Source organism: Medicago sativa, chromosome 3 (genome assembly GCF_051527215.1).
Source record: "Medicago sativa cultivar Bolivia chromosome 3, Bolivia_mono, whole genome shotgun sequence".
In the NCBI taxonomy this organism is placed as follows: Eukaryota; Viridiplantae; Streptophyta; class Magnoliopsida; order Fabales; family Fabaceae; genus Medicago; species Medicago sativa.
The window spans coordinates 19093891-19111256 of NC_140751.1; the positions used below are offsets into that span (position 1 = coordinate 19093891).

Here is a 17366-nt window from a genome sequence, read left to right on the forward strand (position 1 = left end):
TTCTTCCTTCCAAAATGCACCTCTATTTATAAAGGTAAATGAACCGTGAGAATTGAAAATCCATGCTGTTAAAAGTAGATTAAGCTTTATAGTGTGAAACCCATGTGTGTATTTTCAAGCTTTTCCTGCACTGCCAGCTATTATTTTAATGGGGGTACCCTAACAGAAACGCGTGGAACAAGAGTACAACTCTTTTTTCTGGTAGAACAAGATAACACAGTGAAACATAGAAGTCAAACAGTTAAATTAGACTTTGAAGATTGTATTTTTCGACAAATAACATACAATAATAAAGTCAGAGACAAGTTTATCCTTACTATTTAGAACATATAGTTTGTTCACCTCATATAGTTTGACTCCACAAGAAATAATTAAACTGAACTTAGGAATTCCACAACACTAGAACTATTACTCCATTTCACCGCCATCTTCAGCAAAGCTCCAGACCACAAAATGAACATAAGCAACTCAGCCAGCCAGCGAATAACCCTTCTACTGAAACGAACAAACACAATCAACCTGAAAAAGTGACATTCCAACTATGATGCTATAAGTCTATTTTGAGGCTTCATGTGCAATTAAAATTAAAATATTGAGACATATTATAAGGCAAACACACATGGAAATGAACTTCATTACAATCTCATTTCACCAATGCTATGGAATTGTACACTGCTGTGTGCGTCTAAGAATTCAATAATATCATTTACACAACAATATGATGACCATATATCTTATCAGCAAAACAACTTTAAATCTCCTGCAAATAAAAGTCTAAAATATACAAAACTTTCATTTTCACATTAAACATTCGACAACAATAATCAGTTCTCAAAAGACAAGAGATAAAACATTAAAACTGTAGCCAAGGTTATTGTCAATTTGAATTTATGAATACTATCCAAATCACGGCTTAAATCGTAAGATCGTAATTGTCGATCTTGTACAAGATCACTTGGTGAGAAAACTGTAGCCAAGATCATGAGATCGCAAAATTGTAGCCAGGATCGTAAAAATGAATCGGATTTTTGAGCTGAAAGTGTGGCCTCTCACTCCATCTCTCTATGTCACGGGCAACATTGCAGCCATTTTTCCCCTGTAACGATTTGTTCACTTTTTTCCCTCTCCCATCTCTCTATCAACACACAAGACAAGGCAGTGAATACTTAGAAGCTAACGAATAAATGCATGGCATAAATGATGTTAACATTTCAAGCCAGCGAATCACAAAACTTTACACCACTTAGTAGTGACACCAAAAAAAATCAATCATATGCACAATTAAAAGGCCAGTATTATGTCAAAACATAAACCAAAATGTTTCAAATAATAATTACCATCAAAACCAACTGAGTGGTATTGGTAACCCATAATTGAAAACTGAAAAAATTAACGTCCTATATGATTATTTCAGCACTAACAACACATAAACTTGCCAAGAAATTAATAACAAGTTAAATTGTTTATAAAATTTATGACTAACATGTATGGAGGAAGCTCTACAGAGCAGGAAACTAGGATGAGCACTAAACCACATATCCAAGCACTCATAATGATAAACATGTTGACATTCTGTTAACAGCCTCACCTTTTCATCCTCATGGAAAATACTCAAACGTGTGCAACATTCCTTCTAATTCTCAAAACCAGAGAAACGAAAATGTGGCATAGAAATGCATTACAATCTCAATATAAGTTTCAGAAAGCTATATACGAGTTCATCACGCAAAAGTTAAGTGTATGATGATCACAAGAGTGAATGGTCTAAGAACCCAATCCTCAGAACAACAAAAAATTGTGCTGATTTTATAACTGCAAGATTTGGAGAATTGAATTGCTACATATTTTAGAGCAATGATATAACAAACTATGAGTTTCATATATATATACAAGATAAGAGGGATATGATTTAATGTGAATTGCAGCGGTGAGAACTATATATTAGGGAGCACAAGAGTAAGTCAATGTCATCATAAAGTTGTGTCTAAGAATTGTTTCTAAGAGTGAGCCAAAAGTATGACATGAAACAAGTTCAAGTTAACCAACAAATGCAAGAAAGTCAATCATCTAGCAATACTAGACACAATCATTTATAGAAGGTTAATTAATATTGAAAGAAAACCTTGTTAAATGTTATCATTTTCAGTAATCAACACAATCATACAAGACTAGTGTATAAAGTAAACAAGTCAACAAACTATTTAAAGAAGCAATTAAACTTACACCTGGCTAAGCTGGAACTCCAATTTCTTCATTTACTTCATAAACTACTTAAAACTAACACATAATAGCAGAATAAAAAAGGGTTAATTATGTTTCTAGTCCCTATAAAATAGCGACCTTGTAAGTTTAGTCCATACTTAATTTTAATAGCATTTTTAGTCCCTAATTTTGTTTTTCTGCACTGAGTATTAGTCCCTAATCAATTCAAATTTATTTAATTTATGCTTAAACTCTTAAATTTTTGAACAATTTTTTGCAGACATGTTTAGAACATTACTAAAAGTTCGTCCGCAAAAAATTATTGCAAAATTTGATTTCTACATCCAGATTTTATTACTTTTTATCTTTAACTTTTGTCGTTTTAAAAAATTCATATTTAATTCATTTCATGTCAGAAAATTCTAAATTTTAGTAAACGAACCTTTCATAGTGTTCTAATCTTGTCTCAAAAAAATTGTTCAAAAATTTAAGAGTTTAAGGATAATTAATCAAACTTTGTTTTAGCAGGGACTAAAATTATAAGTAAATTTTTTTTTATAGGGACTAAAAATGTTATTAAAATTAAGTAGGGACTAAACTTACAAGGTCGCTATTTTATAGGGACTAGAAACATAATTAACCCAATAAAAAATAGGCTTGAATATGCAAACCGTCCCTGTAATTTGGGCGAGTTTTGATTTTCGTCCCTGTAAAAAAAAAAAATTAAAAACATCCCTGTAAAATTTTTATTGTTTTAAAAAGGTCCCTGGCCCCACCCAAACGTTGAAGTGGCATGGTTTTGGCCACGTGGCAGTTGCTGACTGTGCAACTTTTGCCATGTGGCGCTGACGTGGCTTGCCACATAATATTAAATTTTAAAAAATATTTTAAAAATACTGAAAATTGTTTTTTTAAATTAAAAAATCTGAAAATAATTTTAAAAAATAAAAAAATCCTAAAAATATTTAAAAAAAAATTCCGATTATATAATTTTAAAAAATATAATTTTTTTGAAATATGAAAAAAATGGAAAATTATATAATTTTTTAAAATCAGAATATATAATTTCGAAAATTATTAAAAAACTGAATTTTTTTTAAAAATCATAATATTAATTTCGAAAAAATCTGATTATATATTTTTTAAAATTATGTGAAAATAATCTGTTTATATATTTTCATAACAAATCATAATGCGTTTAAAAAATATGAATATATAAATTAAAAAAAAAAAATTCCAAAATTTCGAAAATTCTTTTTTAAATTAAAAAAATCTGAAAGTAAATTTAAAAATCATATAAAAATTCGAAAAAAAAATCTGGAAATTTTTTTTGGAAAAAAACTGTTAAAATTAAAAAATTTGAAAAAAAAAGTGAATATTAAATTTTCGAAAATTAATTTTTTTAATTTGAAAATTATATATTACATTTTTTCAAAAAAGTATTTTCCAATTTTTTTTCTTCATTTTTTAAAAAAAAATTGGAATTTTTTATGATTTTTTAAAATTTTTTAAAATAATTTTCAAAAATTAAAAAAATTTAAATTTTTAAATGACGTGGACTGCCACGTGGCAAAAGTTGCACAGTCATCAACTGCCACGTGGCCAAAACCATCCCATGTCAGCAAAAAAGTGGGGTCAGGGACCTTTTTAAAACAAAAAATTTTACAGGGATGTTTTTAAATTTTTTTTTTACAGGGACGAAAATCAAAACTCGCCCAAATTACAGGGACGGTTTGCATATTTAAGCCTAAAAAATAATTATAAATATCTTAGCAGAAATTAAGAACAATGAATTGAAGGGTTCTAAAGAAAAATAATGAGCTTATAGCGATGCAGACACAAACCAGAGAAAATAAATAGGAAAAAGTGAATCTATTAAATACAATTTCTTTCTATTTTATTCTTGAAGTTTCTTTTTACTTCTTTCTATTTGATTCTTGAAGTTTCTGATCAAGAATCTAAATTTCCCCCCCCCCCCCAAAAAAAATAAAATTACTTTGGTTGATCTTCATCTCCAATACACTCACCTTTCAATCCAAGTGACTTCAATTCCAACTCAACTTGATACTTTCTCAGTTTTCACATTCTATAGAATGTCTTGACACATTCTATAGAATGTCTTGACAATAATTATAGATTGCAGAAAATCAAAATATATCTTGTGACCAACATATGAAGAAGGATCTTAAGAACGAGACTCAGAAGATGATCTGATCCACTATGATCAGTAAGAGGTTAGTGGTGGTGATCATTGTTATCAAAAACGCGACTTAAGTCCCAAAATCCTGGTTTTTGCGACTTTGCGTAGCTTCAACGACTCAAATCCATAGAAAAGTCCCAAAAACAGGCAAAATCCTATCAAAATCGCACAAAATCGCATAAAATCGTGAAATCCGTTCAAAATCGCAGGATTTTGATGGATTTTGAAGGATTTTGTTCATTTTTTGATAAGGGTCAATTTTTGACCCGGTTCGTAAATTGACCCGATTTGAATCCATGACCCGGTTCTATAAATACCCAAAAGGCCAAAAAATTTCATTCTTTCACTTCCCCCACACTTCCTCAATAGTTACACGGGCATTTAGGATTTGCCTTTAAGTATTTTGTCTAGATTATTTACCATTATTATGACTACTAAAGAATATTTGCATCTAGGCTTTGAGTCATTTATGTATATGTATTTTGTGAACTTTGAACTTTAGTCATTTATGTATATGCAATTTATAACATATATTTAACTTTTTTTTTTTGGTAGAATTCTCGATTTTGATTGCGATTTTACGAGTCCCGACTTTGCTATCCTATATCGATTCTACAAAAGTCCCTGAGTAAAATCCTTCGATTTTGATTGCGATTTTACGAGTCCCGATTTTGCTACTCCCTTTCGACTTGAAGTAAAGTCCCGATTTTGATAACCTTGGTGGTGATGACGCAGCAAGTATTAAAAATGAAGGAGCGCCAACAAAATAAAGGTGATGATCATGTAGCATTGACTGATTCTTCAACATTACCAATGCCATTGGATTCTTCTATCAACATAACATGAAAGAAAATAAAAGATGGACCTTCTGTAACTGAAACTATTTCTGCAGAAACTTCTTCCAATAAATTATACAACTACACTAATTTTCAAAATTATCATTGAAGCTTATTCTTCTCTACAACTTCATGACCCAGTTGCATCATGCAAATTCTTCCCAGTTGATAGAATGACGAAAGCAGCACCAATGGTTGAAGCGGCTTACTAGTTTATGATGATTTACATTTACTAATAGGCAATTACCCAAATTCAACAAGGGAGCTTCTACGGTGAAGTCGGACAATTGACTTCTTCGGTTCAGCCAATCATATTTCAAGTGATGACACGTCAAATGTAGAACAAATTCTAATATGGATCACTTCTTCATATGTTCCACCATGGACAAGTTTCTTTCAAGATCTTAACCGTTAGATTTATTTGATCTCTATGTTATTGTGGTACACTCTCTACACATGATTTTTCTTCTAATTCCAATTCTCTCTCCTCTCTAATTTTTTCTTTCTTTATTTTTTTTTGTTACATTTTCTTTCTTTATTTATTCATATTCTCTTTCATCCAGATTTTTATTAAATCACTCTTCAACATCTTTATCATACCTTCATCATCTTCATCAACTTATTCATCATCTTCATGAGAAAAAAAATCTAAAAAATTAAAAATAAATAAATTACATAATTAAAAAAGAACACTGCTAATTGTTTTTTTTTTTTACAAGAAACACTGCTAATTGTTACGAAACAATTTTCACAAGAACAACAAGAATGCATACATGCTCGGCTTTAATTAAATTGAAAAAAGGTAGTTACGTGAAAGATGAAAATCACAGTTGTGCCTTGTTTAAATTATAGGGACATGATTAATTTGTGCCTTTCTTGTTTTGACATTCCCGTAACATTAAGCATTACCTTTAAGATGGCTTAAAGTTATGGTTTTTCGGTTTCGGGTCGCATGGGTTTCAACCGGGTCATTATGACCCGTTTGAAGGTAGAAGATGAAGTAGTAAAAAAAAAAAAAAAAATCAACATTATAGGAATCGAACGCGCGACCAACCTTTCAAAAAGGTTTGCCGAGGGTCAAACATTCTGATTTTATTTAACTTTATTTTGGGTTTTAAATTGTATTCAATGAACAAAAATAATTATCATTAATTTCATGCTTTAGGAAATTCAATCTATAAGAATGCACGGGTCGTATAAAACTGCGATGATAGTTATATTGTCTATTTTGATGGTAATCAACATTAATAAAATATTTTTATTAAATAACTTTTTTAATTTTATATGCAAAACATCGTTAAATATTTGCATTGTATTTATTGTAGGTTTTATGTGCTTTTTATCTATGGAAATAAATTTTTGGCTTAATTATGATTTTCGTCCCTGTAATATAGGCGCGTTTTGATTTTCGTCCCTGTCAAGAAAAAAGTTTGAATTACGTCCCTGTAAAATTTTTTTTGTTTGAAAATGGTCCTGGGCCCACTGTTCAGCTGAGTTGGCAAGGGTTTGGCCACGTGGCAGTTGCTGACTGTGCAACTTTTGCCACGTGGCGTGCCACATAATTAAAAAATAAAAAATAAAAATAAAATTCTGAAAATAATTTATTTAAATTTAAAAAAATCTGAAAATAAATTTAAAAATCATAAAAAATCTAAAAATAATAAAAAAAATTCCGAAAAATCCCAAAATAAATTTAAAAATCATAAAAAATTTTGAAAAAAATCTGAAAATTATAAAAAATTTCCGAAAAATCTGAAAATAAATTTAAAAATCATAAAAAAATTTCGAATAACATGTCACATGTTTAACTCAATACACCAGTAATAATTAAATAGATTTTTTAATTTGAAAATTATATATTAAATTTTTTTCGAAAAACATAATTTCAGAAAAATATAATATATATTCTGAAATTAATATATTATATTCAGTTTTTTCGAAAAATTTCAGAATATATATATATTAATTACAGAAAAAAATCAGAAAATATATTTCATAATTTCAAAAAAAAATTATTTTAATATTTCAGAAAATAAAAATTTATGAAAAAATTTATTTTAATATTTCGGAAAAAAAATTTTAATTTTTAAAATTTTTTTTGAAAATTTAAAAAAATTTCGAAAATTTATAATTTATTTTTTTCGGAATTTTTAATTTTTAAAAATTTTTAAAATTTTTTCGGAAAAAAATTAATTCTTAGCTACAACATTCTTCGAAAATTTTCACATTTTTTTAAATTTTTCGGAATTTTTTTTTCACATTCTTCGAAAATTAATTTTCGAAATTTTCAAAAATTTAAAAATCTGAAAAATCCCGAAAATTTTCAATTTTTTTTAAAAATTATAAATTTTAGAAATTTTTTAAAATTTTTAAGTTTTCGAAATTAAAAATTATAAATTTTAAAATTTTTGAAATCTTTTTATGATTTTTAAATTTATTTTCAGATTTTTCAGAAATTTTTTATGATTTTTAAATTTATTTTCAGATTTTTTGAAAAAATTTTCAGATTTTTTCGGAAATTTTTTATAATTTTCAGAATTTTTTCGGTAATTTTTTATGACTTTTAAAATTATTTTCATATTTTTTAATTTTAAAAACAATTTTCAGAATTTTTAAAATATTTTTTAAAATTTAATATTATGTGGCACGCCACGTCAGTGCCACGTGGCAAAAGTTGCACAGTCAGCAACTGCCACGAGGCGAATGCCATGCCACATCAGCGCTACAGTGGGCCCAGGGACCATTTTCAAACAAAAAAAATTTTACAGGGCCGTAATTCAAACTTTTTTTTTACAGGGACGAAAATCAAAACACGCTTATATTACAGGGACGAAATTCATTTTTAAGCCTAAATTTTTATGTATCGTTATGAGATAGTCTATATGATAAAATTTTAAAAACTCATGAGCATTTTCAAAATATCAAAATTAATATAGTATTTCTATTCAATTTTTATTTTATTTTATTATACATTCAAAACACCGTTAAATATTTACAGTTCATCAGTTGTGGATTTTGTGTTTCACCGTTAAATAGGAAACTCATGACCTATTCTCACTCATTTTTTTAGTGAATTGAAATTAATAAGTTTTTTATTTGATAAATTACTAAATTTTAAATAAAAGTTGTGGAACATAAAAGTTGCGATTTTTCGCAACCATGTACTGTAACGCCTAAATTTGAAAGTGTCTAGAATATTCAAATAAGCGTTAAACTGGCATTGGATACATTAATTATACAAATACAAAACACGACATCAAGTCGGAAATTCAGTTACAACACCATCCAAAGCTACTATGTTACATTATTTCACCAAAAGGTTTAACATACATAGGGTAGCTACAAGACCCATAAAAACACATCTTATAATATAACATATACATCTCTATTTCACAACAAAGCAATTCCATGAAGTCACGATCAATCCAAGACTCTTTCTTTACCTTTTCCTTGCGCAACCTGTGAACCTGAACAAATAAGGAGTTGGGTGAGACATAATGTCTCAGTGATTTCTTTCTAGCCCTAGGCTAGTGATAACCTCGGGGATAACCTATGGTTATCACGTGTCTACTTTACAACCTGACGGTTGATTATACGTGTGTGGACTTGTACCTTTGACGGTCGTGCATGCTATATCCGTCTTAGGTCTTTCCTATTTGTTATAGGCTTGCTAATCAACATACGTGCCATGGCGGTTAAGGGTTCCTAGAACCGCTTTGCTATGATACGCTAAATGTATCTAAGCCTAAACATGAATCCAATCATGGCACAACCTATACCGGACGAATAGGGTATCCTAAGATCGTCCTTGGCAATCTTTTATAACTTGCTCAAATCTATCATCATATCATAATCATGCATGAACACATTCATTATATCATTATGTTAGGGTTGAACAATCAAACATAATCTTGGTTTGTTTTACGGAGAGTCCCGGGTGGAGTAACCCCGAGTACACTCCCATACATGACCGATGTACGTACATCGGACTCCTTCAGTGTCGTGCGGGTCCCTTGCGGCTTGAACCGTTCCCCTTAGGTCGAGAACCTCTCGTATCCCCCTAACGTGGATAGCGAGAGACACGAACACCTACATCTTGTATTAGTCATAATCTTATGCATACATGAATGATTAATCTATAACCACTTGAGTTAAATTCCTTTAACTCGGATCCTTGATCGATCCTTAGGGCAATACATATAAGTTCATAATCATAAAAGACATTCATTACCCTTAACATAATTAATCTTGATCTACATCCTAGTTCTCAACATCTACGTCGAGGCTCTAGTTCCATTCCTCTCCTACACTATTACATAATGCCCATTCAACTTATCTAATAAACTCCCTCGTATGCCATGCTCATTTATGCATAATGAATACTTGCTTAACATTCAAGAAACATTCTTTTGGAAACTATGCCTTGATGTCTTGAATTGAGGGGTTACCGTTCAAGATTTGTTCTAAGAAAACCGCCCGCGAAATGCCCATACCAGCCATGACGAGCAAAACAAGGAGTCTCCCCCACTGTCTGCTCGCCATGGCGAGTGAAATGGTGTGGGAGGCGAGTAGTTACTCGCCTAGGCGAGTTGGGGGCGAGTGGAACCCCCCATTCGCACTTCCAGCTCGCCGTGGCGAGTAATAGCTCCCCATGGCGAGTTATGGCAGTCCAGAACATGTAAAAATGACATTTTAAACCCAAAAACCTCAAAGCAAGGCATCCCAAGACATACCATAGTACTAGAAGTCATATAGGACCTGTAAAACAGCTATTATGCAAGTATTCACAAGTATAAAGATGCATGGCATATAAGGGGTAACTTTCCTATACATTAACCCTAGAAAAGATATATAGTTTTCATGCAAGCTTTAACACTCATCTTATGGAATGGAACTACCCTAGAACTCACCTTGAAATAACCTGAGAATATGTACACAACTCCAAGTTCTTGACAACAAACCCTAAGCTCAAAACCCTAGTTGAAAGATGAAAGTTTGGTGAAGCTTGCTTCCAACTTGTCACCAACAAACACCAAACTCTACCCTTGCTTCAATTCTAACTTCTTGAAGGATTAAGTGAAGATTAAGGGAGGATCATGAGTAGAAAGAGGTGTAGAGAAGAAAAGAGAAGATTGCTTCAATACTTCCCTATCCAAAACCATAAACCCTAATCATCTTATAATTGATTCCAAAGAGAAGAAAAAGGAAGCAAAAATTATGGGTGAAGGATGATGATGATGACCGATTTCTAGAGAGAAGGGAGAGCAAAACTTTCTTTCAAACCCTAGTGAGAGAAAGTGAAGAGGATTGTGTGAAAAATTTGGACTAAAGTCCTTAAATAGTCCCTCAGGCGCAATTACCATTATACCCCTAGTCTTAAACGCGCTTATATATCTTTCAAGGTCTTATATGCTATATTTTGTATTTCAATTAATAAAATATTTTGAAAATATTCATCGTGACGAATCCAACAAGATCTTATATGCTATATTTTGTATTTATGTATTAATAGAAAAATAAGGTCAAAGCATGTTATATGAATAGTACACTTTTAAAAATTAGGTCATTTAAAACGAGACGGAGGGAGTATATATATATAAGTATATTACATATTCATTTATCAAAAACATAGGACACATCATTTTTAAATGTAATATTTACATTATTACATATCATCTTCCCCCTTAAAAAAAAAAATAATGTATCATTTTTTTAGAAAATATAGAAACAAATAAAGGAAAAAAATGTTTTTATGGGTTTTTAGTTTTTTATTTTCTGGTGTGTTTGATGGATGTATGAAAGGAAAGAAAATATTATTAATTGATTTCATGCGTTGCAGCGGCTTAATTCATTTTAAAGGTTACGAGTTTGATCCCTAGCCGAACCTTTTGTTGTTTTTATTTTTGTTTTGCTTTCAAAAAAATGCTGATTAAAATAAATTAACATGTGAGTTTTAGTAAGCATGGGAACCAAACCTGAAACCAAGGTTGCGAGTTTGATCCCTAGCCGAACCTTTTGTTGTTTTTATTTTTGTTTTGCTTTCAAAAAAATGCTGATTAAAATAAATTAACATGTGAGTTTTAGTAAACATGTGAATCAAACCTGAAACCTCAAGGTACATCCAAAGCATTACTATCAACGAACCATAGCGAATTTATTGATAAATTTTTGTTGCGTTTGCACTATATACTGATGAATTTTTATATGAAGGAGGCTTAAAAATTTTATTTTATTTTTACATACTTAATTTTGTTTTTTTTAGAGACATGCTTGATTTTGTTAATGTGTTGGTTTATTTTTTTTTATTATTTTAAGGAATGTGTTGGTTTATTTATTTTAGTAGTTTAATGTGCTTAAATTATTCCAGTTAATTATGTATGTTTAATACCAGTTCCTACTTCCTTCTTACTCAATTAAGGCCATCTTCAACAGTCTGATTGATTATATTTGTTTCCGTTAGTGACCTAGACTCATTTTAGTCGTCGGAGAAGCATATTTCCCAGTCGACTAGGTTTCTAAAAGGATAGTTTGTCAGATCGACTTACCAATCAGATTCCGATCTTAAAAGTTCCAGTTCCTACTTCATTCTTACTCAATTAAGGTCATATTCAACGGTCTGATTGATCATATTTGTTTCCATTTGTGACCTAGGCTCTTTTCGGTCGTCGGACAAGCGTACTTCCCTGTCGACAAGGTTTCTGAAGGGATAGTTTGTCAAATCTACTTACCAATCAGATTCCGATCTGAAAAATTCTAGTTCCTACTTCCTTCTAACTCTATTAAGGTCATATTCAACGGTCTGATTGATTATATTTGTTTCCGTTTGTGACCTAGACTCTTTTCGGTCGTCGGGTCGTCGGGCAAACGTACTTTCCAGTTGACAAGGTTTCTGAAGGAATAGTTTGTCAGATCGACTTACCAATCAGATTCTGATATGAAAAATTCTAGTTCCTACTTCCTTCTAACTCTATTAAGGTCATAATCAACAGTCTGATTGATTATATTTGTTTCTGTTTGTGACCTAGACTCTTTTCAGTCGTCGGACAAGAGTGATTTCATTAGACCCACAAAATTAGTGATTTCATTTGATTAAGAACGTCGGTATATTTTATGTGCCGATATGAGAAAATCGATATTTTTTTTATGTGCCGGTGTGAGAAAGTCAACATGTTTTATTTGGTTATATCTGCGATGCAAATTTTTATGTACCGATATGAGAAAGTCAATATTTTTTTTAGACAATAGTCGATATGATAAAATTTTGAAAATTTTATAGTAGATACCTAATTATAATTTTATTAAAAATAAAATTTCAATAATTTAAACATCAATATATAATAATAATAATAATAATAATAATAATAATAATAATAATAATAATAATAATAATATATAATATATACATATCATATAAGAAAATATATAAGAAAAATGTTATTGGAATATTTATTGCTATAAATATTTAAAGACATGATATTTATTGCTACAATTTTCTAGCAGCTGTCACGTTGAAAAATATTTAATTTTGAAAAAATCACTAACACTGAATCAAACAGGGTTTATGGGACACAAAACCACTACCCCACTTTAAAATTACATAATATACTCCCTCCGGTCTCAAATATAAGAAAATATTCCTTTTTTAGATTCATTGGGTAGTTAATGTATGTGGTCTACATTGTAAAGCAGATACATTAATTATTCAATGAACCTAAAAAAAGAATTTTTCTTATATTTGAGACCGGAGGGAGTATTTTATTAATTGATTTTAACATTTAGCTATTTCATGAAATAATATCAAATTCATCAATGTTCATCTTCAACCTCAAATTTCTCCATCTTTAACCATAAAAACTCATCAAACCCAGAAATTGAATGCAAGTTCATCCCCAAATTTCACAATTTATCACTTTAGCGCTCATATCCCCTAATTTCAAACCCTCTCACCCTTCAAACTTATCCTCTACGTCAATCACTTTTTACACTCAACATTTCAGATCCATCAATGAATCCCTCCCTCTCACTCTGCCCACAATTTGAACAACAATTTTTTTTTTTTTGGAATAATGCAGTGATGAATCCATGTAGATTGGAACAACAACAACAACAGCAAATTGGAACTGAAACACCAGCAACAACAAAAAGAAACAACAAAAAGACATTGACAAAATCGTTTAGATTTGAACATCAAAGAGAAAGCAACAATGACTCGTTCGTGACTCGACCGAGTCAACTCGTTCACAACAAGACTCTCTCACCGGAGATACACCCACCGTTCTCACACCGAACACCGGCGTTTTTTCTCTCTCAACACCCCTTCGTCTTCTCTCTCTCAACCCAATCTCCGCCGTCAGACCGCCGCCGCCGTCACCATCTTTACCGCCGCCGTCATTGATGAAAAAGGAAGGAAAGGTGGGAAATTGAGATTCCAGAATTAACATATTTGTTATTTTAGAGAGTTGTTATTTTGAATTGGTAAAGATGATTGAATATATTGTTGGATGTAATTGAAACAAGAAAAAGACGGTGTTGTAGAACTTTTGGAGAAGCTTGTTTGATGATGATGATGAAGTAAAGAACAAAATAGGGCAGGAAATGTGATAAAGTTTGGTGAGGATGATACTGGTAGTACTGGAGAGAAGAAGAATATTAGAGTAGGTTTTTTGGATTAAGGTAATTAAGTAAATTAAAATAAAAAATAAGACATTATCATGTTTTTTTATTCAGTTATATAGATCTGGAAACTTTAATAACACAGATCAAGACATTTTAATTTTTGGAGAAGAAAGAAAAAAGGAGAAAGGAAATAATATAATGTGAAAGGCTACACAATAACACCAATGATGTGTTTAATCTGATGGTTCAAAAAATCTAAGAGTTAAAATACAATTAAATTTGACTGAAGGTACACACTACATACCATGCAACCATCAACATGACATGACGTTATTTAAAAATGTGGCGCATTATTATTGGATGTAGGATAACTTCACCGAAAAAGTCAATTTAACAACTTCACCATAGAATTTTCCATTCAACAAAAGAACGATAGAATGCCATTAAAAAAGATCAGGAACAATGGTGGGTGAAATTGTTGAATTCGAAAGCTGCGAGCAACAAAGGCAGCTTCACTACAAAACATCTAATATGTCCCAAATAAGCTTTTTCATAAGCCAAAGCCAAAATCCTGTAATTACCACTATCTACTTCCTTTAGTCCCTGACGAATACCTTCCATCTCATTGCTAAAACACTTTATAAAAACTAATATTCAGAGCAACATATGTGCTAAAATTGGATATTCAATATTCTTTAAAAAGTGACATCACATAGTATTATATAACATATTCAGTTTAGTTCATGATTGTGGACTATTTAAAATATAATGCAAGATGTGAGAGAATCAACAATTCAAATTAACCAAACTATTGAAAATAAAAACTATGTTCAACCTATAGATACCATCAACCATTGATTAACAATGATCCAACAAGTATCCAAAAATCAGAGAATGCGTAAAATAAATAACACAAACAAGAAACTAACCATATAAATGTAGCCGTTGAATCCCAGCTTAGGGCGATATCAAACTCTCAATGTAGACATTTGAGTATATCTGTTCATAGATGTTTTCAAACTCTGGAATATTCAAAGTGCCCGTCTCGGAATCATAAACAGCCAACTTTCTATTGCCACTTCGCATACCAACAATCCCCACCAGCAGTTGGTCGTCCTCAAAAATATATGAAACAGTATAGGCTTTGAAACCCCGATGTTGCATTTTAGGAACACTATACAACTTAGTCCAAGACTCTTGATTTCCATACTCCTTCATAATCCAAACCATAGTCACATAATTCGTGTAATCAAGGGAGAATTGCGAATTGGTACATGAGTACCGAATTCGGGTACTTCGGCGTATTGGTACGCACAAACCAGCGAACCAAGCGTACCAAAGCATGGTTACCGCTGATTGGTTGAAAAAAAGGTTTAGACTACAAAGTAAATATAAAATGAATCACCATGAGTTGAGGACTGAGTGAGAAGAACATGAACAAAGAGTGGAGAGTGAGAAACTTGGTAGAAGAAATTAGGTAAAAAAAATACTTTTTTTTATAGCTCACTATATTTATTTAGGTATTATTACTAATACGAACCGGAGCGTACCGAAGCTGTATACCCCTATACGTACCGAATTCTTCTCCTGTCGCGTACCGCGAACCCGTACCCGTACCACGTACCGGAACGAACCGCGAATTATGTGACTATGATCCAAACATTCAAAAACATATCACTAGTTCCATAGACACACAAGCAATCCCTCAGCATCAGCAGACTCAAGTTCCACCTCCACGAATCATTCTCGTTCTCGGAATCAGGTAGAAAAAGTTGTTGATATGACTCCTTTTCTAAATCAAGAGAAATAATAAAATGCAAATCTGCAATATCGCTTGCCATCCAATTAACAGTGCCACTGACAAATATTCCAGATCGACGGATGTAGTAATAATAAGGGATGTTCTCTATTCTTCTCCAATAATCAGTCCCCAAAGCATTAACAAAAACTTCATATTTGGAATAAATAGCAACAACCTTATAATTATCAATGAAATGATCATACCCAAAACTTATGGAAAAAGGATCACCTTTGAGCGGATTTTCATAAGGAGGTAATAACTTAAACTTTCGAATGGAAGGGTTCCACACAAAACAATAACCAAGATCGAGCTCACCGCAAAATATGCCATCGCAAGAGCACATAACAATGGCGATGGCGATCGCGATCACGTAGCTACGTCGAGCAAGAGTAAAAGGAGGGTAAAGTTGTGTTTGTGTAACAACGGTAGAAGTAGAAAACACTGAGGGGATTGGATAATCATGTAAAACAAACTCATCTAAGTTGTTCCTAGAGGTTACCATGAGGCGGTGACGCTTGGTTGAGAATTGAAAGTGCTTCTTCGCGAAATTAGGATCAGAAATTAAAGAATTGAAGAACTTACAGAGGCACCGAAGCTGTATGAGTAATTTCACAGGAAGTCTGCAGAGAATCTCAGGCAGGAGATCAAAAGGAAGAGTTGGAAGCTCCGGCTCCGGTGGGTATGTTAGGGTTCCGGTGGAACGCTGCCTCCGAGTGGCGGTTGGGTCATCCTCATCGTTACCCAGCGCCATTTCTCTACAGCAACAACTAAGTGAATGGTTTGTGAAGAAACAAAACAGAATGTGATCTATCTATGTATGTGAGTTCCACGGTGGCAGAGTGGAGTAGAGGTTCCAAAATTAGGGTTTGAGTACTCAATGGAATGGTATGTATGTTTGTGATTCGTTTCAGTGCGTAATAATCCAAACTAGAGTGCTAGACCATCGACCCATGCGTGGAAGGTAATATTTAACGGTAATAGGTAGCAAAACAGTTTGGATGAATGTCATGATTGTCATATAGTATTGGTGCGACTCAATGTAGCATAACTATGAATTCCATAGTGGAGTCAGGATAGGGTGGGTTTTGTTTCTAGTTGGATAATAGATTAAAATTACATTGGTGTATTTCTTATTTATTTTTTTTATTATTTTTTTAAGGGAAAATAACATTGGATAACATTGGTGTATTAGCTATTTTACTAACCACATTCCAAAATATGTACTCCCTCCGGTCATATTTATAAGCAAAAAACAACTTTTTTTGAGACAGTAAAATATTATTAATTTAATAATTTAATCTTTATTTTAACAATTTAATTTTTAATTTTAAGTATAAATAAATTAATAAAGATTTGAGATTAAATTATTAAACTAATAAAAAAAGTTACTTAGAACTTAAAACGTGAACTTTTGTAAAAAAACAAGAACAAAAACTTACATAAGAAAATTTATAGGGACCAAAATTCAAAGAAATTTTTTAAAGAAACCAAAAATAAGTTAATATATTTAGGTGTGTCCATTGCAAAAACAATTATGAAAATGAATGGCATATTGGGTGTAGCAAGTTACACGAAGTGTGGAGTGCAACTGGCTTAGTCTTTCAAGGCTTGTTAAACGTAGTTGATGGTTTCATTCATTATGCCTTTTTTCTCTCCAAATTCTGGAGCTAATGCCTCAAACGCAATTGTAAAGTTTTGCTATGACATTTTT

At 31.5% G+C, this 17366-nt stretch overlaps 1 protein-coding gene across 1 annotated transcript; it reads right to left on the reverse strand.

The window, feature by feature from the left end:
* Positions 1-220: 220 nt before the first annotated feature.
* LOC146936187 (F-box/kelch-repeat protein At3g23880-like) lies at positions 221-16544 on the reverse strand. Its single transcript, XM_085751174.1, has 3 exons — positions 15516-16544; positions 14784-15081; positions 221-519 (listed from the first exon to the last, which is right to left on the reverse strand). Exons 1-2 carry the CDS (start codon positions 16404-16406, stop codon positions 14812-14814), a joined length of 1161 nt encoding a protein of 386 aa, XP_085607300.1. The 5' UTR covers positions 16407-16544; the 3' UTR covers positions 221-519; positions 14784-14811.
* Positions 16545-17366: the final 822 nt, after the last annotated feature.

What these genes read in the sequence shown, in the direction of transcription:
- LOC146936187 (XM_085751174.1), bottom strand. Translation starts at nt 16,406, where the DNA reads ATGGCGCTGGGTAACGATGAGGATGACCCAACCGCCACTCGGAGGCAG. An exon ending in CTAGTGATATGTTTTTGAAT is followed by an intron (nt 15,082 to 15,515) that starts GTTTGGATCATA and finishes TATGTGACTATG; the next exon opens with GTTTGGATTATGAAGGAGTA.